The 21,794-nt window shown below is 37.9% G+C and overlaps 1 protein-coding gene across 1 annotated transcript in view; it reads right to left on the bottom strand.

Moving 5' to 3' along the window:
• slc15a4 (solute carrier family 15 member 4) overlaps window positions 1-19,954 on the bottom strand; it is a 74,827-nt gene extending 54,873 nt beyond the window's left edge. Inside the window, 7 exon segments of the mRNA XM_056772980.1 lie at window positions 1,254-1,434; window positions 10,185-10,262; window positions 11,657-11,798; window positions 12,977-13,017; window positions 13,019-13,270; window positions 18,887-19,504; window positions 19,790-19,954. Of these exon segments, the coding sequence (XP_056628958.1) occupies window positions 1,254-1,434; window positions 10,185-10,262; window positions 11,657-11,798; window positions 12,977-13,017; window positions 13,019-13,270; window positions 18,887-19,453 (1,261 nt within the window). The 5' untranslated portion in view covers window positions 19,454-19,504; window positions 19,790-19,954.
• Between the last annotated feature and the right edge of the window lie 1,840 nt (window positions 19,955-21,794).

Here is a 21,794-nt window from a genome sequence, read left to right on the forward strand (position 1 = left end):
GGTTATCATCAAAAATCTTATATAGCAGTAAATGCCATCTGGTGGGGCAGTAAAGAATAGCACTTATGAATGGGGTTTACACAGAGTTGTTAAAAAACAACTCTTAAAATTTGTTGTTTTTTCTTAAAATGGTGTTTTGTGATTCAGAAATGCATGTTGAAATATTTGAGGGTAAAACAAATAAAATAGACAATTGATCTTGCTAATTATTATAGTATAATGTTTACTTCACTATCTGCTGTAGACAAGTAAATTAAGCTATTAATAAGACTATTAAATGGACCATTTATGATTATTAGACACCTAAATAATCAGTATTTGTCATAAAAACAAAGCATTAATCTTCAATCTCTACAAAATGGAATTTCTCAGGCCCTCAATCTATGCAAACCAAGTCTGCAAAGATTCACTCTTGTAAAAAAGGTTTGATCTCTCTTGCATGATTCCTCCAGATTCATATCAAGTATTGAATCATTCAATCATGACGACCGTTGTACAATGATGCAATGCGATACACATGCCTTTACTACAATACAAAATCACGTGTGATGGTGGTCTTGGTGTTTTAAAATGTTCTGAAGGGGAGTGATGGGTGAACCTGCATTTTATTTCACAGAAACAGAACAAACTTTTAAAGGTCTGTCACAGTATTAAACTTTTATTTCAAACAAAAATAAAAATTCTGAAAATCATTTACTCACCCTCAGATTGTTCCTAACCTGTATAAATGTCTTCGTTCTTCTAAACACAAAGGAAGATATTTGAAGAATATCAGTAACTGAGCAGATCTCGTCCCCCGTTGACTAATAAATTTTTCTTACTATGGCAGTAAATGGGGTACAAGATCTGCTCGGTTTCTGACATTCTTCCAAATATCTTCCTTTGCAGAACAAAGAAATGTATACAGGTTTGAAACAACCTGAGAGTAAGTAAATGTTGACTGAATTGTCATTTTTGGGTGAACTATCACTTTAAATAAAATGTGTATGGACGTTCTGCTATCACACTTAATCTGTCCGACGCCCCACATTACTCTGAGGTTGTGTAATGAATGTGTACATCTAAAGCTTGCTACACCCCACCCTAGACTCTCAAACACACAACTGAGTTGTGAGGGATAACTGAAAACAGCATCAAGGTGACAGAATCAGGAACAAACCTTTGGTCCAAAGCTACACCTTTGATAATAGTCTCAAATTGTGTAAAAAAATGGATCTGTGTGTGTGTGTGTGTGTGTGTGTGTGTTGACTCACCAGCCGCCACAGCTGAGCACATCACAAAGAACATGCCCACAGCGATTCTCTTCAGAGGGGAGGGCAGCAGGCCCTTGCGTTTCAGGATGGGGTCTACCACTTTATCCTTCAGGGGGATCAACATCAGGATCAGCACGGCGTCAAACATTGTTAGCCAAGCCGCTGGGAAACGAAAGGAGGTCTGTGAACAAGAGAGTGAAAAATGCATCACGTACAGGACACAGAAAGGAAAGAAAACTGGGAGCAGAGAACAGCTGGTTGACAGGCTGTGGGTTTACATACAGGTCACTTATAATACTCTGTTTTATCACTCAATCTGTCCTTCCATTGAGAAATAGGTATTAAACATAAATCCGTGTAGAGCATGCGAGTTAGAAAGAAAGAGACTGCAGAGAATCACATCATTCCATCAAACCCTAGCGCCCTCATGTGGTCACTGCTAGATTACTGCTGCACCTCTTCCAGCATGTGGAGCCTCCTGTGCTACCACAGATAGAGGGACAGGTCTCTTAATAGCCCATAAAATCATTAATCACTTGCTAAGTACTTTAATATCACACAGGGATTTACAATCACGAGGCAGAGCACCTGTTTGGTGATGAACGGCTGTTTGCATCAGTCACGTGTGAGAAATAAACTATAGCATTTTGGTAAATGGAGCAAAAAGGTGTTGAAAATATTTTTCAAGGGTAAATGTGCGCAATTTAAAACTTAGCAGTTCACTGCAAATGACAACCTTAAGGTGAAAAAGAAAAAGTTTTACCAATAGTTTTCACCATATTGATAGGTCACAGATGTCATTATTTGATGATTTAAATACCCATTTCAAGTCTTTCAAGTTTTTTAATATTTTTTTAGCATTTTTGTTTAAGCATAGTTTTACATACTTGGGAGTTTTCACATCCATACAGTAACAGAATTGTCACATCCATCACTGCCCATATTCCTCATAAATGGGCTTCTGGTTTGTACATTTGAATTCACAGAAATTCTACAAAGTATGTTGTCTCTAAAAAATGTTGTCACATCCATAACACATGAATTTTTCCCTCTTTTAAAATAAAACGTGATATTTTTGCTGATGTCTGGACTTTATCTTTATAGGTTAAGTGAATTACATAAACAGATGGTTCATTATATTGGTAAATACGTTCTTTGAGAAATGTCACATCCATTACGCTGGAACTGCCCATCGGTTAGGAAATAATTGTAGATTTAAAACTGAAGGAGTGCTTGAGGAAAGAAAATGAGCAATTGCAAGCATTAGAAACTGGAATTCTGGTTCTTGCCTTAGCACAACTCACTACCACTATGCCAGGTCATTATGGGTAATTAGTGCTCTGGTTAGTTGCTTTTTAGGCCAAGTCAAGCCTCCCCTCCCTCAAAGGTTAGAACATTCTGTATCTATGGGATGTTATTTTCCTACATCTTCTGTCAAGCAAACAGTAAACCGAACACATGGAGAAGTAATATCATATCTCTTATCAACAAGCTTTATGATTTAGGGTCATTCACATCCATTTCCTACATGTGGCAGGAGTTGTGTAAAAAAAGTTGATAGAATTATGAAAAAGTTGATAGAACTATTTATTACTATTTTTGAGGATGCTTGCCCAACAATCACTAATTGTAATGCTTAAAGATGTTTCTGGAAAGTAGATCAAATCTAGGCAGGTTTGCTTCGGTTCTTCACGAAATCATTTGTCATTATGATTTCATGTAAAGGCATGGCTTGATGCGGCTATTCGCTACTGTGAAAAACAGCCAAATTCCTGGTTCCCTTGTACCAAGGATCTGATTGGATCAAATGAAATCAAAGCCCTGTGCCATTTTACCATCTGTACCATCAATTGACAATAATCATACCGTAGTTGGGAAATTTAGCAGAAGAAAATACACCCTGAGCTCAAAAGAGGTTTATTATATATCCCTGCATGCGCTTTTGCATTATACACCTTGTACATCTCCAGAACAACATTAGACGGTTAAGTGAAGAGCACGTTGTTTGAATATGTAATTTATATCAGTCCTAAAACTTGTTACTATTTAACAGCTTCTACTCCCTCATTACATTAACATTTCTTTGACTAACCACTGACTAATTTATACACGTCCCTCTGAGCTCAACAGACACTTTCAGAAACTCCCTCAACAGACACTTTCAGATACTTCATTCTTCTTTTAAAATCGCCAGTTTGCATCATTCCATCATCATATAATTTTCTCCTACATTACTAAACTCTCTATGGATATCTCTTAATTAAGAGATCACAGTTTGGCCTTGTTAAGACTGCACACTGAATTCCCTTTAGGCTGTGCATCCCACCGAGACGACCAATTCACAGCAGCACATGTTCATTTAGAAGGGAAAGCCCTCGCAGTACAGTATGTGTGCGTGTGTGGAAATGTGAACAACTGTTCCGCTCTACCACAACAGAAAATTTGCACACCTCAGCAATGCAATACAGAACACATTCCTGTACTCCAACATGTGCTGCAATGAAAGTCTAAAAAAAGAATGTGTCGTCAAAATGTGCTCCAGAAGACCTGTGGTTCTTGACTATTATCATAAACGAAGGATATCACTACATTTAGATTTTGTTACAATGCAAATTGCTATTAAGGATAAAGCATGGGTTTACAGAGAAATTATTTCAGAAATGTGAATTTGAACCCATGATACACTTTTCTCGAACAGAATGTAGCAGAACGTTTGGAAAACAACAGTCAAAAAAAATGAAGGAGGACGGAGTCCAGCGACTGTCATGAACACAATTCACTTGGACAGTCTGCCTGATAACTTCTCTTTTTTGCGGGAATGAAAGTCCTAAAAGAATTTTAATGAGGAGTACCTATTAAAACATTGTTAAGTAAGGGATAATGTACAGGCAGCCGGTTAAGTTAGTTATCGAACAGAAAATATTTTTGAGTGGAGACCTTCTACGGGAAAAACCTGTTTACAACTGTCAAATGCCAGGAACCAGGAATTTGGTACAATATTTTTGGGTAAAAATGTTGTCATTTAAAAAGATATATATTTATATAACAGTTTGTGTAATATTTAATTGTACCTGTCCAAACGATCTACAGCATCCGGGTCACCATGGGTTATTAGTTTTGAGCGGTTGTTTGAGCAGTCAGGGAGTATCAGATCTTGGAGTGTAAGGAATAGCCAATCAGAATCAAGTATTCCAGAGCACTGTGGGGTGGAAAGGTTCACAAAATCTGCGGTTCGGTTCGTATTATAGTTCTGTGGTCAAGGTTTTCGGTTTGATTCGGTATACATAGTTAATACATCAGCACAAATATATATGCCATTATAATCCATCATTTACAGTTTAAAAAAATATATATATATATATATATATATTTAAAGGTTATTCTTAAAGTCAGATTATGTAATAAAAAAACTAGTGGTGGGCATAGATTAATTTTTTTAATCTAGATTAATCTAGATTAATTCCAAGATTAATCTAGATTAATCTAGATTAAAATGGCTCATTTGAATTCTGCCGAAGGCATTCAGATATGTGTGCTACCCAAATAATGACTAAAAGTAAGTCTTTGAGAACGGGTGTCTAAAGCCAGGTGGCGCATTAGACCAGGGGCTCATCTCCTGTTTCCAAAATGCATCACAAACTGCTTGAGAAAGCTGTTCTACTATGATAATTGGTGATGAAAATTAAATTATGTTCAATAAGATGAACTTGTGACTCCTGAGATAGGCGCAGGCTCCCCGTGACCCGATGTAGTTCGGATAAGCGGTAGAAAATGGATGGATGGAAAATGAACTTGTGTTTACTTCCGCATTAGCTAAGGGATGATTTCCGTTTAGGTGGTACTTGAGACTGGAAGAGCTCCTACAGTACATTTACATTTATTCATTTAGCAGACGCTTTTATCCAAAGCGACTTACAAAGAGTGAGGGAGCAACAAGCGATATGTCATACAGGAGCCATAATACATTAGATCTCAATACAAAGTTACTGGTTTTAACTAAAGCTAGACCACTACCTGTTGAGAGAAAGTTTTTTTTTTAAACCAATTCCGCATTGCACAATGTGCAAACAACCTTAGTCTTGTCGATGTTTCTATTGGGAAGCTTTTTTAAAATTAATATTACCTGAAGCAAACCCGGTGGCTTCATAGCTGGATCCATGTTAGCACGTCACGTTTGATGCGGTAATTTCACAGTAACGTTATGTTGTGTTCAGACCAAACGCGAATGGCGTGTGAAGCGCGAGTGATTTATATGTTAATGCAAAGAGCCAATAGACCTACTTGCTGCGCGAATCGCGCGAATGAAGCCCTGGTTATGAGATGATGAGGCGGCTTCCGCTTCCGCGAATGACGCGAATCACGCGAGTTGAAAAATCTCGTTCTCGCCCCGTACAGTGCAGTTAAGCTGGTATACATCCGCGCTAAAATATCAAGGTGAAAGTCATCATAGCTTGCGTAGTATAGACCCAGCTCCCAACCCAACTTTGAGAATAGATTAACGGCGACATTTTTTTTAACGCGCGATAATAGTCTCACTGCGTTAACGCCGTTAACGCCGTTAACGGCCCACCACTAAAAAAAACTGAAAGAATGAGGCATCTTGATTTTGACACAATGTGACACTGACAATCATAAATTAAACCTACAGGTGCGATTAAAATAAATCAAGAAGGGAGATGTTGTTCATTTCAACAAGCTTTTCATTTACTTGTAAGCAATTTTAAAAAAGCACAGATGCTTTACTTGATTTACTAACAAGGCGCGCATAAAAAACACAGGCGCAATATCTCATTCCCATAATGACCAATGCAATCTACTAAACATTGCACAAATTGGCGCAGGGTAGTGCTGCTGATAATCCGAGGGTCAGGCGGATCCATTGATATAATGGAACATTGTGATTAATTGTGGGTGGGACGCGGGTGGATAAGATCAATTATTAATCATGAAAATATCAACACTATCTAAAATGTTAACGTGTCTAAAACCTCATTTTCACCAGGCACTGTACAGTCTCATCAAACTGTGTGTTGTGAGGGGAATGGCATCACGGTGTCACTCTCCCCTGCACTGAATGAATGAATCCTCTTTTCAGGGTAAATAAAGAACAATGGCTGGTTATCGGTCTTTGTAGTCCACAATACAAACTGTCCAAACAGCCACAAAAAACAATGTGAAAGTTGGATGCTCAAAAGCAAAATAAGCTTTTTGAAGAGGTTTTGCTCATTAATCTACTAATAACAGAATGCAAACTGACACGCGTCGCAGATCCCCATCTTTCCATCTCAGCAGCTCAGATTAGAGATGGGTGATTTATTTTTAAAAGCGGATTTAGGTGACGTTAGAGCTCATCCAGGCATCACTAGTGCAGGGTTTAAGACATACTTTTTTGGGCTTTAAATAAAGCCACAAATACAAGTACAATGACAAAGGCAAACCATGGTAAATTACCTTGTGTGATTCATTTAAATACTCTCTTCCCATAATGTTTGCGTCTGAAGAGGAACACCGACAAATGCATTTGCAATAAGGTCAGTCGCATCTTTGTCCACGTCTTTCAGCACTTATTTTCACTGCGTGTGTTTAGTAAATAGTCAAAGTATTTTTACGCTAAGAAAGGCATTTGCGCTGCCGCAAGATGTTGGTAAATCTGGCCCTTGGTTTAAAGGAGCAGCATGTAATAATTTTACTGTATTAAATTAAAACAATACCTTAATATTTTCGTTAACATTTAGGAAACATGCCAAGTTCATTTATTGGTATGTCCAAAAATCAATGCTATAGCCCAGGGGTGTCCAAAGTCAGTCCTGGAGGGCCTGTGTCCTGCAAAGTTTAGCTTCAACCCTAATCAAACACACCTGAACAGCTAATCAAGGTCTCACAAAGCAGACTAGAAACTTCCAAACATGTGTGTTGAGCCAAGTTGGAGCTAAACTCTGCAGGACTGTGGCCCTCCAGGACCGACATTGGACACCCCTGCTATATCCAGTTATTCCACTCGAGAGGGAATGTCTGTTTTTGTTTTGGTCCGTGTGACCCCACCCATTCACAATTTACCCATTAGTGTATTTCAACAGCTCGGTTGCCAGTTGGCGGCAGCATATTGCAGAAAACAAACGATCGGGGTCAGAGTGGATTCCACCCTTTCGGTGCAAACTTAGAAAGAATTACTTTATTATTTTACAATTTACAAGAAATAATATTCAATTTTATTATGGTTATTTAAACGAGACATAATAAGTTATAAGGTGAAAAGTTTCCGCTGTTAAAGTGATCGCATAGATGCATCACGCGAGCACACATAACACATAAGCACACAAAACATCTAACCACACACAAGAGTTCACATAAATTCTAGCTAGCTTAACCGATAGATCATGATCTGTGCTATTTTTTGCACATTAAAGGTGCGATGAAGTGGTGTTGTTTATTGTTTTATACTATTATAGAGGTCTACTTATGGCGCTGGCGTGGTTTTTAAATCCAAAAACATCAAAATCAAGAAGTAATAGGCTATTTTCTACCCAGGTAAGTTTGAAGCATTTAAAGCTTGGTTTAAATGGCCCTGCTTGCATTGAAGACTTTAGAAGTAAACGCCCACTGCTTTGATTGGAAAGCAGTTTGCGTGGTTGGAAGCTTCTGTGAATTTGGTTAAAGACGTAACGTTAGGTTACACATTAGCACCATTCACAGTTTTCACAAGGCATCAGTATTATCTGGAGACCTTCTGTGATTTATAAATGACCTCCTCACATCAGTATTTCATGTGACGCATTCACACAGGAGGATTTTACTCAAATTTACTGACTTATTCCCCGGGTGTGATGGCAAGGCTTTGCGTATAGTTTGTATAGCCTATAGTTGTATTTCATTTAATGCTATATGATCGTACTTTTCAGCATTGAGTCCAGTGATCCTGAACCGGACAAAAGATCACATGTCACATGTCTCAAATGTAATGATAGTTTCTATGATAAACATGAAAACGGGAGACTCCCAGTATCTTATGGATATCACCCAGCACCCGAAAATAATACCAAAACACTTCAAAACAGCCTCCATTATTCGCAAATGGTGTATAAAACCTTTTCAAAAGATTTCTGAGTTGGCAGATGAACATGAGACCCGATTTTAGCATTTAAACATGGAAAAAGGGATAGTTCACCCAAAAATGAAAATTTTGTCATCATTTACTTTACCCGCAGATTGTTCCAAATATGTATACATTTCTTTGTTCTGAACTTTAAAAAAACAAAGAGATCTTACCCCTTCCCATTGACTGCCAAAGTAGGGAAAATAAATACTATGGGAGTCAATCGGGGGGCGAGATCTGTTTGGTTACTGACATTATTACAAATATCTTTCTTTTTGTTTATCAGAGCAAATACATTTATACCGGTTTGGAACAACTTGAGGGTGAGTAATGATGACAATTTTGAGTGAACTATCCCTTTAGCAAAGCAATGCTCTGGAAACCACTTACAACACCTGAGCATGTGGTGAAGTCTTTTGTGGAGGCAAAAGCAAAAGCAAATGTCACAATTCTAATTTAACACGGTTACAGTAAATGTTGATTTTACAGTTAACAGAACATAAAGGTGTTTTCACTTCTCCTCTTTGATAACCAAACTGTTTTCTTTTTCCTGCACCAGACTAAAAGAGGAAGGCCACTTCTTCTTTGATTGTTGCATTTTTTGCAATTATTAATAATATAATATTGTTAATATTACAGTACTATATTTTATGACTTTGTATATTACTTAATCACAGAGGAAGTTTAAATCTACAAATTTTGACAATTTGAACGTTCAGGTGGAGCTAGATTTTTCACTTCATTTTTATTTGCATTACGAGTTTAATCTGGATATTTAATATGATTGTCACATTTAACCAAGGACCCCGTAAAAAAAGCAACAGGTACTTTAAATCTGACTGTCTCTTTAATATGACCCGGGCACACTAAAATAAAACATGTTATAACACTGGCAATTACGTATTTTTCACTTCCCTATTGTCGATTCGCACTTCCTCTGTTTTTACCATATGACTCTCTGGAAGACTCTTCTGAGAAACATTTCACTCCAATCTAACAGTTTAAACCACACACAAAACATACAACAAACAAGCTGCTTGGTTACATCTGTGTGACGGAGCATCATGTGACTGCAATATCATTGTTGATTAGACGGACCAGGAGTCGTGCTTAAGGATTATTCACCGTGAAACAATTTTGAGGTGACTTAAGGCGGTGGCACATCCGTTCTGACACACTAACCTAACTCTGCGTTCATGCATACAAGCACGCACAGACAAAAACATAAATAAACAGCGACTTCAGATGAAAAAGCGGCCACAGGGTGCTAATCTGTGATTAGTGAAGTTTTGGTTTTGAAGTTAATACCCTGGTTTCAAAGGATTTCTCCACCTGCTGTGACCCAGAGTGTCCCGAACAGATTCACTGTCCACAAACATCACAAGCACCTGCAATAACCTTAGGCGTCTGTTCCATATTTAAACAGAATAAGACACTTATTTAAAGGTGCTATATTCTATAATTTTGAACACATAGCTCGGACATTGTTTAATCTAAAACACGCATAATTTCGTTTTGAATTTAACTAGTTTTTTTATTGAAGCAAACACCTTAAAACTCAGTTTGCCCCTCTTTTTTTTTGTGTCATGAGACAATGTTAATTTTGGGTGAACTCTCCCTTTAAAAAACTACTGCATTACGTGGAATCTGTATAGAAACATCAGCGACAGAAAAACGACTGGGAAAACGAATGAGAAAAGCGACCAGAGCGAATGGCGGCAAAGGAGGCCAAACCCATTAATAATTGAAATCCTCATTAACAAAGCAATTATATTATTCTTTCGGGCTGATCTGGAAAGGATCTGAAAGAAATGGCACAGAGATGGCTCTGCTCTTACCGGGTGATAGTCTGAGGAGTTGGGATACGCTCCAGGAATCCTCAAATGGAGGCTCTGGAGATAATAAGTGGTCTGCATCTGCAAGCAAAGAGAATAGCGGACATAAACACGCAGCTTTGTTCACGTCTCATTCAGCGGTAATGTACAGACTGCTATGATCCATTAAGCGCTTGTTAAGACACTGTACAGAATATTGCTATTGATTACAACTTGAAACAAGTCAGCAGGCGAAAGTGGTAGCAATTTTTCAAACCCTAAACAACGACTCTGCAGGAATGTTCGCCGATATCTCTTCATGCAGATAGTCATTATGCATTTTTCCTTCAAGTCAGAGATGGCATCTTTAACTTAAACCTTCAGTCAGACCCTTAGGACTTAAAAAGCCCAGTAACCTTTTTAATGGTAGCAAGAGTCTCTGCAGACAAAACACACAGGATGACAGGGTCCTGAGAAAATGTGACCTTTTCACATAATTGGAAGAAGAGGATCTTGTTTCCACGTGTGATGGGCAAGACAACGATTCTAACTTATTATAATTTAATATTCATACAGAAGCAGCTTTTAGTGCAAGAAATTACAGTAAAATTTAAACTTTAAACATAAGATGACTGTTTATTAACATTACAAAATAAAAAAGATTTAATGCAAGTTCAATCAGAGGCTTACAACAATCTTTAGATGAAAAATAAATGTCACCTGAATGGGCTAGAATGATAAAAAATAACAGAAAAAAAAGTTTCTTCATTGTTGTAAAATGCTTAAATATAAAACCTTAAAACAAATGGTGTAGCAATTTGCAAAGTGGAATTAAACTGCATCGCAACGGCATCTTAAACTCAATGTTATGGCCAAATCTGCATGTTTGACACATCTTACATACAGTAAACCGACAATTTAACACCTACAATAGGAAAACAGTAAGAAAAAGAGCCCATCTTGAAAACCAAACTGTTTTGACGCCTAGACTTTGCGTTTCCGTTTTAGTACAACATTAATTCTGCAGTTAAGACTGAAGAGGCCCATGCTGGTGATCAGAAGGCTGTCATTATATGCCGCAGAGGTTTCCCAATTTTTATTGCTTGTCCTTTCTCTACTTATTCCCGGGAGCAACGCGCACATAACGTTCTTCAAGGTAGTTCCTGTCTGCTTCAAGGACTTAAAATCCACCCTGTCCTATAAAAAGGCTCCAAATGGCACAAGCCCTTCATATGTCACAGACAGAATCTTCGTCTCTAAGCATCGATCACTTCTATTTGTCATCCCAACAGCTCTGTTCATCTCACCACGCATCAAACAGCATCTCTCCTTCTGCCAGAAACCTTGAGACCTCAACCTAATAAAATATCAATGCAATTCCCTATTTATCTTATCTCAAGACTGAATAAATGTCAAAAATACATTGTCTATATAATCCTCCACAATTTTGCAGGGAGAACTGTCGCGGGAGGAAAGCCAATGATAAAAAAACATACCTGAAAGTACACGGTCCAGTATGGAATAAGGGCCAGAAAAACAGGAAGTATCTTAAGCAGGGATTTCACTTCCTCCACCTTCTCTTCTGGAAATCGCCCACCGTAGGTCACCTTGGCACTGTCCAGTAGAGTTGGCTTTTGCCTAGAGTTGAAGGTGGGGAAATACAATGGGTTTAAATGCATTTTTGTCTTCACTGGATCATTAAAGGTATGGGTTCCAAGTCTAATAAAACTTTACAATCACTTTATAAGTAGAAATGTGCTTCTTTGTTAAAGTTTTAAAGTGACACTTTCTAGAACCCTAGTGTACGGAAAGGTAACAGGGTTTATCGCCTTTAAGAGAAGTTGAAATATTGGATAAAACATTGTTATCCCACCAGCCTAATGCTAACACATTGTTAAAGAGAGTCAATAACGTTAAAAAACATCAATATTATTAAAAGTGTATTTTTAACATTTATTCTGGTGCACAGCCTTGCCCCCAGCCTTTCAATGTAAGTGTTAAGACATACAAAAATATCTGCTGCATAAGAAATTCTTAACAATCTCCAGGATTTGGCCAAGTTAGAAATGTCACATCTGTTTTTTTGTCAAGCTTTGATTTAGAGCGCATTCGCCACTTGACATAAAATTATGCCGTGGAGAGACAAGTCACATAATAGACATGCAGGAGTGGAGCTTCAAAGAGTAAGATGTAAAACAAGTGATAACTTTACAGACTACTAGTGTCATATGCAGGAGTAGAGTTCACACTGAGCCATGTATTACTATAGTCATCTGTAACAAATCTGTTTTTATTTATTTACCATAATGTCGTTTAAAACCTGTATATGACTGGTTCTTCTATGATCAAAATTGTGTTTAAAAGAGATGCATTCATTTACTACTGTATAATTGAAGCAGTATCTAGTGGTGAGGTGGCAAATTGCAACCAACGGCTCACTCCACCCCTCCCTTTCGAAGCACTACGGTGGCTGACACTAAGATGTTGACAGGTCTTCGCTTCTTTGCCGAGGAGATAGCGTATTTACAAAACATGGTTTGTAGAGCACTTTGTCCATTTAGGGATACTGTAGAATCAACATGAAAAATTCCATGTAGGGGAATCCACGGTGTATGTAGATAAAAATAACTCATTCTAAGATTCATTATGTATATTAAATTGCATTTCAGTCAATAGATCCTCCAAATAATAACACACCTTTAAGCAACACACTGGACCTTTAAGTAGCAGATAAACATTTATTTGCTTGTAACAGTCTAAATGGACTTTCTTTTATGAACTGCAATGTTTATCAGTAAAGTGAATGTAGCCCTCACCTGAGCAGACTAGGCTCTTTTGGGCCACGTACACAGAGGGCCTGAGCCCAGGATGCTGAACATGCCGCTGAAGGCACTGCCATCTGCAGGCTTGGTGATGAAAACGGTGTAGCCCAGAACGAATACAATGAGGGAGACCCCGAGACAAACTGCCGGAATGATGTAGCCGATTGAAAAACTAATGTTCTGTTGAATGTAGGCTATTCCACCCAGTGATAAGATCGCTCCTAGGTTAATGCACCAGTAAAACCAGTTAAAGAACCGCCGTGTTGCCTCTGGACCTCGGTCTTTCACCTGTAAGGGCAAACCCACATCAAAAATGTACATTTACTGTTATTTCCAAGACAATCATTATTTCTGTTAAAAGGAGTTGTGCCACAGTGTTTCATGCATTCTGACCTCTTTACAATGTTAAACATGCTGGCTTCTCATGCTTGACTTGGTTAACTTGTCAAAAACGAGTTGGATGTATAACATAGTATTTCTGTGCTCGATACATTCCCCCAAGGTCTGTATAGGTTTCAGAAAGTTTTTTTCGAACATGAAATTCCCTTACGTAACTACTTTTCTTAGTCCGTTATTGGACAGTTGTGACCCTGGACAACGAAACCAGTTTTATGAGATTGAGATTTTTACATAAATCTGAAAGTTGAAAAATAAATGTATGGTTTGTTACGATATGACAATAAATGGCTGAGATTCAACCGTCTAAACTCTGAGAGTGTGAAAAAAACAAAGTATTGAAAAAATGGCCTTTGATGTAGCAGGCCATCCACTCACAAAAGTAAAGTTTTGATATTTTTATGATAGGAAATGTACTAAATATCTTCATGAAACATGTTATTTACTTAGTATACTAATGATTCTTGCCATTAAAGAAAAATCAATAATTTTGACCCATACAATGTATTTGTGCCTTTTACCTAAAATGTTACCGTGATACTTCAGATTGGTTTTGTGATCCAGGGTCACAATTCTCCCGGGAAAGCATGCCGACGTGCTATCCACCGAGAGCGAGAAAAAGAGCACGCCCACACGTCAACCAGGGAAAGCAGGAGAAAAAGCATGCGCACGATCTAAAAGATACATGAAGTATGCAATCCTACTCTATACGTCAGGGGTTCTCAAAGTTTATATTCAAAGGTCTGAATCTGAATTCTTGTCAACGTCAAAGGTCTGGTACAATTATTATTACAAAACTTGCATTTAATAAACATTTTAAACAACTTTAAATACATTTAAAAAACAAATCAACTCTATATGAAGAGGTTATTTGGAAAAACAGATAACTCCGTATAAAAGAAAATGTATTGTGTTTTTATTGTGTTAGTTAGTTGTATTTTATATTATCACTTGATCAAAAGAACCCAAATGCAGTTTCATCAATATTAATTTGAATGCACGATAAAAACATAGTTTTTTAACATCCTGTGTAGGCTACAAGTTATGTTTTTGCAAATCAGCTCTTCATATGCTAATCATAATAATCACAGAGTCATCCAGTCATATTTCCGTCTTAACTGTTACATACAGTGCTGCCTTTATACAACATATTTCAAAAAGCCGTTCTCATCTACATACTTTCTGCTTATGAAATAGTACTTCAATGTAACTTTTAGTGAATTGTGCAGCACAAATGCCGTCTGGGCAACAAAAAATGCAAATATTTACAGAGAAACTTCATCCACTTTCATATGCCCAGGCAGTCTGAAACAGTGAGAAAGTTTTGGAATCGCCGTTTTGTTCGGTCGGTTGAATGTGCTTCTGTTTTCTGCCGTTCCTACGTTGTGCTTTGAAAGGGCGTGTGAGCGGTTTGATGCAATTCGTAACCTCACCAATAGATGTTGCCTAAAAAATTATAAACAGCACCTTTAAATTCATACTGACCAGTTCTTAACCGAATCATACAAAGGCAGCAGCAAAGTCAACATCACTGCCATAGAGAACACATGTCATGTATTTGATTTGTTTGTGGTTCTTCAATTAATTAAAGTGTGGTGGTGGCATGTACTAAATGCTCTAATTCCTAGGGGAATTACATTCTATTCTGTAAAACAGAATGCTATTCCCCCAAAAAAATTATTATAATTATGTCAAAGACTAACCAACTAGTCAATATGACTATCTACACTAACCTAAAGGATTATTAGGAACACCATATTAAAACTGTGTTTGACCCCCTTTCTCCTTCAGAACTGCCTTAATTCTACGTGGCATTGATTCAACAATGTGCTGAAAGCATTCTTTAGAAATGTTGGCCCATATTGATAGGATAGCATCTTGCAGTTGATGGAGATTTGTGGGATGCACGAAGCTCCCGTTCCACCACATCCCAAAGATGCTCTATTGGGTTGAGATCTGGTGACTGTGGGGGCCATTTTAGTACAGTGAACTCATTATAATTGTTCAAGAAACCAATTTGAAATGATTCGAGCTTTGTGACATGGTGCATTATCCTGCTGGAAGTAGCCATCAGAGGGTACATGGTGGTCATAAAGGGATAGACATGGTCAGAAACAATGCTCATTTAAACGATGCCCAATTGGCACTAAGGGGCCTAAAGTGTGCCAAGGAAACATCCCCCACACCATTACACCACCACCATAATTGCATTAATGAGAAATTGAACAGGTGTTCCTAAAAATCCTTTAGGTGAGTGTATATTGTATTTTAAAAAATGTCACCTTTCCCTTAAAGGTCCAGTGTATGAAATTAAGCGGCATCTAGCAGTCAGCTTGGCAAATTACAACAAGGCTCTAGAGTGCGACCAATTTGGTCGCAAATGCGACCTTATTTTTCAATGGTGCGACTAAAAATAATCAGAGGTCACACCGGTGCGACCAGTCGTTCGAGGGAAAAAAGTCTCCTCAACTCTGAAAGTCTGCCTGTGATTCAACAACATACACACATTTGCCCGATATCGTGGTCTAAACCAATCAGAGATAGTGAAGGGCGGACTCCCCTCTGATTGGCCATGGTCCAGATATTCCTGTACGTGTGTAACAGAAGTCGCGTTTTTCTTTTAACAGTGACGGAAAAATCTGAAGGCCGACCGTCATTTTGGCGGATCACAATGATGGCAATTTGTAAATCCCCGTTTCCCTTCAGCGTGATATGCTCGCGAAGTGACCTGCGTGTTTTCACCTGTCATTGTTACAGACTAGACATATGTGATCCGATCTGGGAAAACCCGTCGGATGTCGCGCTGGGACGCGGGAAAGACAATTCACTTATCAAAGGAAACCACATAACATGAAGAATCAAGGAGTATCAATGCATATTTCCCACCAGTCCTGTGTGAACTATAGCACGCAAAGTTTTTTATACAATGTTTTCGTGAGATGAAAGAGCTCCCAGTCTGCAGCACCAGGTGTTATCCCTGCTCCGCTGCTCATGTGAGCCGCACCGCGATCGCAAAACGTACAAGGGATGATCAAAAGTCCAGACACTATGCACATGATAAACAACCTAAAGCTTGCTTCACTGCTTATTAGTTGTTGTCCGTAATGTTTGTAAGTTTCCTTGTGTAGTGATAATGGCAGAGCACTCGTTCTTTAAGAGTGCCCTGCAGCATATTCCTTACTTTCATTTTATTCAAACGGTTTTGTACAGTATTTTCGGACGTCACGAACTCACAAACTCACTAATTACCACCCTAACCATAGTGACGGGTAATAATAGATTATGACAGCTTTTTTACGAGCCTGTCAGTCAAAATGTCAGAAGATAAAAAAGTGTAGCGCCACCTCGGGTGTATGTTTGAAATGCGTGTGCTGCAGTCAGAGAGAGGTGAGTAGCCGTCAGAGTTAAACAGAGTGGATATAGCCGCGGATGATGAGAGAAGATGAAAAGAATAATTGACAACTTTTACCTGAATAATGTTTAGTTAAGACCTGATCCGTCCGAAAATCATAAGCAACGCTCTGACACGGAGACGTCAAGCCCTGGTCCATTTATCTTGAGATCTTTTAAGTTTAAATTTCAGTTCACTAAAGCACTTTAAGCACCAACACTTTTTCAGTAAGTTACCTTTCTTGTAGATTTGTGCTTCAAATAAAGAACTTTATGTTGACCAGATTGTTAGTTAATCATTTACAAGTAAATTTTGCCTATATGAACATTAAACAAAAGTGAACTGGTGAAACCAGTTTAATTCGTTAAATGCAATGTGGTCTAAAATTTGGGTGCACCTTACTTTTGTGCTGGTGCACCTAAGAAAAAAAGTTAGGCGCACCAGTGCAACCAGTGCAAAAAGTTAGTCTAGAGCCCTGTGCAACCAACAGCTCACCCCACCTCTCCCCTCTGAAGCATGTTGTCACGATTTTGTTTCTTTGCCGCAGGAAATAATGTATTTGTGAAACACGTTCTGTAGAGCAGTTTGTTCGTTTAAGGCAGAAATTGTCCGTTAAGGGTGAATTCCATGCAGGGAACCGCAGTGTAAAATAGAAAAAGCTCTTTCCAAGATAATAAAAACATAACGCTTCATTATGCATGGTCTTTATACACTCTACACATTGGACCTTTAAATATTGTCAAAAATGCCCAAACAGTTCAGATTTTTCAATAACAATAATTCATTAATTCAGCACAGTTTGTTAAATAATTTAGCGGTTCCAATAAACTTGCAACAGAAATAGAGATGAATAAAGATAGATGTCAGTTTTGCTTCCTCAGTTTTAAGGTTAATGTTAATTGTATAATTTTGTTACATTCATCTCAACTGCCACGGAGAAAAGAATATTACTCATTATCATGTGGGTTATAGTTTAGTTATTTAGTGCATGCTTTATTTTTAACAGGGATATCCCCATAAGACAAACTTGTGACTACATTGTAGTGGGCTACGTTAAAGTTTTTATGTCACTGAGAAGTCTCGAAATGAAGTGAAAGTGGTAGATGTTTAACCTGGAAGAGAACTTCCCAGCATTTCAATGGAAGGATTTAAAGTTATGAAACACAACCACTCCATAAGAAATGTTTGGTTGTCCCTGATGTGACTCAACCTGCTGCTGTGCATAACTGCATTTCTTTCTCCAGACTACTCAAACAAATTGCTGAGACAATCAATTTGATTGTAACCTAAATACTTCAGCTTTTTGCTGTTATTACAACAAAATCTGAGAAATGTAAATTTGCAATTTGAAGCCACTCACATCAACATATTCCAAAAATTTCGATCTTGTGACAAAGTAACTCAAAAATGTGGTATGTGCACGTTGTCATTTAATAAGTGAAGTGAAAGTATCAAGAGGTATATGCAAAAGGGCTCACAAGAATTCATGCAAAAAACTCCTTACAGGCATGAGAATGTTGAAATCGTGAAGTACTGTACTGTAAAATATTTATTGTCCCTAAACATTACAATACTTGGTCAAGGGTTTGCATGTTATACAAACTGTTGCTAAAAGAAATTATAAACTTTCTTATTGGCCATTGATGATATTGGCAAGTAAAAATCGCCAAAACATGACGGGATCTGCAAATCAAATTTTACAGATTGAGAAAGAGAATTAAATCTAAAATATTGACTCATTCTGAATGGTTCTGAGTAACTAGTTGATTCATGCACACACTTGCATTTACTACTAAAAATATAATTGTGAAAACAGGAAACCACTAATACAAGACAGAAGTCTGTCTTGCACAAGTCTAAAATCTGAGTATAACTGGTATAACAATACAAGATCTTGAATTACACTCGAAAACTAGTGATATCTAGAAGACAGGACCTGCCAGGGTTCACATGAAAGATGTGAATCAATGTTATTGAAGCAACATGCTGCCATGTCAAAGGTTAGTTTCATAAGAGCTCAGCCACGCAGACAATAGAGTAACAATATTGCATCGAGAACCAGGTTGGGCCCCCCAGAGATTTGACTCTACCAAAGTTGTGGTGACTTTTATTATTACCTGATCTGCCCCGAAAGGGGTGATGTTTGATTTCACAGCCCCCACGCCAAGCGCCACCAGCACGAGGCCGCTGTACACCGCTGGCCCACAGTACGGCTTCCGATTGATGCAGGTGACGTTGGCAGGCACAGACCCGTTAACAGGAAAACACTCAGCCGGCTGCACTGGGAACGCCATCTCTTCTCCACACAGGTAATTCCTGGTATTCTCACTTGCCACAAATGGGAAAAGCAACAGTCCTATCAGGTACAGGACAAAACTCAAAGCTATGGTTAAAAACTTGCCGAGGCACGCATCCGCCAGCCATCCGCCAAAGGGTGAAATCAAATAAGTGACCCCCATGAAGATCAAGGGGGCTTGGCTGGCCAAAGTACCATCCCAATAGAAGGGGCTACTGTTGAGGAAGAGTACCAGGTTTGAGGTGATGCCGTAAAAGGCCATTCTCTCTAAAGACTCTGACAGGAGCACGGCGGCACATGCCAGTCTCCTGCCTTGAAACACTGAATCTGATCTGGGTGAAGAAGTGTCCAAAAGAGGAGTGCTCTCATTTATATCCCTGCCCGCCATGGCTTGTTATAAGTGTTTTATTCGAGGTGGTCAAATGACCAAAATCCAACCCTACAGGAAATAAAAAACAACTTGGCATTAATCGTTTTAATCAGTTATATTAATAACACGTGATACCAAAACACTACATGTGGCGTAAAACTAATGGTCAAAACAGATGTACAAATGTATTGCTCTGTTTTTGTAAATATTTCTGTCGTGCAAAACTTGTTTTGACACTTTTAACAGCCATAACAAAACACGAGCGGCAACTGACATCTCCGTCCTATACCATTGAAAGTTCTTCAATTATTCAACAAGCTAACAACATATTCGTATAAACGACAGTAAACATACCTTTACTTCACAGTTAACAGTACTCCACATTTAGCTGTTTACACCGCGACGTTTATAAATGTCTCCGGTTAACATTTTGTTTAGAAGTTTACGTTAAAAAACGCGAAAACATGAAGTTTAGCCACCGAGTGAGTAAGCTGAGTAAAAAAACAGCCAGTCACAATACCACCGCGTGACAGCGCGCGTACACTCATCAGCGTCACGGTGGCGCGCATGCAGCGCAGCCATCAGATCTGTATAAGATCTGGACGTATTTATCATGCATTCTGTGAGCTATATGCTCATCTTTATTTTTTACAAATCATATATTGAAGCTCCGGGTTAGCAACCAATAGAGATAAAAGGAAGAAATAAGGTTTATTCTTCTGGCTTGCATATTTTGTGTGCAGATAAATATACCGGGTGGTGCCTATTGATTTAGATATTTTGCTATTTGCTTTTTATTTGTATTGGAAATGTTTTATACATACATAATTATACCTAATTTGCTAATTGTAACACCTAGTCCTATAATCTGAATATGATTATGTGAGTTTCCCTAAAATACAATATTTAGCAAAACATATTTAATTATTACTTACAAAATTGTTAAAGCATATACAGCAGAAAACAAATGGGGTAGAAGGGAAACAAAGAAATAAGGAAATAAATTAAAGTGTATTGTAATTTTTTATTTGTAAGTTAAAAATGACAAATATAAATAAATAAAAGACCGGACATAATTAAATCAATTTATAATCTATAATATACTTCTGTTTCTTAATATGTATTTCATAAATACCAAGTTATTAGATCATAACAGTATTTTAGAATATTATAACAAATTCATTTTGTAAAAAAAATTGATGAATCTGTGTCATCATACAGACTGAGAAATCAGATTCCGATCTATGACTCAGTGTAGGAGACAGACATCATATTGATGACGAAGAGGTGAAAACTAAAGTCATCTTACCTCATTCAGGTCTATTAAAATTCATGAAATTCATGAACTCGATCTTAAACGGTCTGTACTAAGGAAGAGCCACTGGCAATTTGCTGTGGCATGATAACAGCATTGAAGTTTTTATTCACAGCTCCTCTCTTTTATGTGCACTATTTTCTGTCCTCTTCTCTATGTGCAATAGACACTTTTTCACACACACACACACGCACGCACACACGCACACACACACACACACACACACACACACCTGTTTGTACAGCTATCTTTATGAGGATATACATTGACGCAATGCATTCTCTACCCCCTTACGCTTAGTACCTGACCCTAACCCTCACCCTAAACCTAACCTAATTATAATCTAAACCCTAAAATCAGGTCTTGGCCCTCAAACAGCCCCTTAAGGGGTCTCAGAAAAGTGAGGATCGGCCAAAATGTCCTCACTCTGCTGGTCTAAAACTCAAACTAGTCCTCATTAAGATAAGTGTAAAAGTACACATACACACACTGCTGTGTGTATACATAATCTCACAAAAAGACTTAATAACATGTACTATGATTACATGCACTTCAAATCATCTTGCACTGTTCCCCAGCAAGCTGCCTGACTTTGATGTTTACAATGTTCTCCTTGCACATGTAAAGTATTTATTTGTAGCATTTGCATATAGACTGTAATTATTGTCTCTCTTTCATTAAACTACTAGGTTAGTTTGTGTAGGTAGTCTGTGTATGGGTTTATTCTTGTTTTACGAGTCACGACATTTCGTTCCATTGTATATCCAAACATGTAGGTAATGATTAAGCTCAACTTGAACTTAAATTCAAACAGAGGATGGTTAAGTATTTAAGTAAATAGTTGATCAGTGTAGTGTTATTTCGTATCCTTAATTAGCAATTTTTTTAGTTATCATTTTTTTCATAACGTATTGTGTTTTTCGAGTATCTGAAATATATTTAAGTGTTACATTTTGCAGTTTAAACTGCGCACGCATTATAGTTCCGTGTGTTTCCAGGGGGTCTTAATTCTACGCGGACTTGTGTTTAAACAAACTGCACGCG

This window comes from Triplophysa dalaica, chromosome 18 (assembly GCF_015846415.1).
Source record: "Triplophysa dalaica isolate WHDGS20190420 chromosome 18, ASM1584641v1, whole genome shotgun sequence".
In the NCBI taxonomy this organism is placed as follows: Eukaryota; Metazoa; Chordata; class Actinopteri; order Cypriniformes; family Nemacheilidae; genus Triplophysa; species Triplophysa dalaica.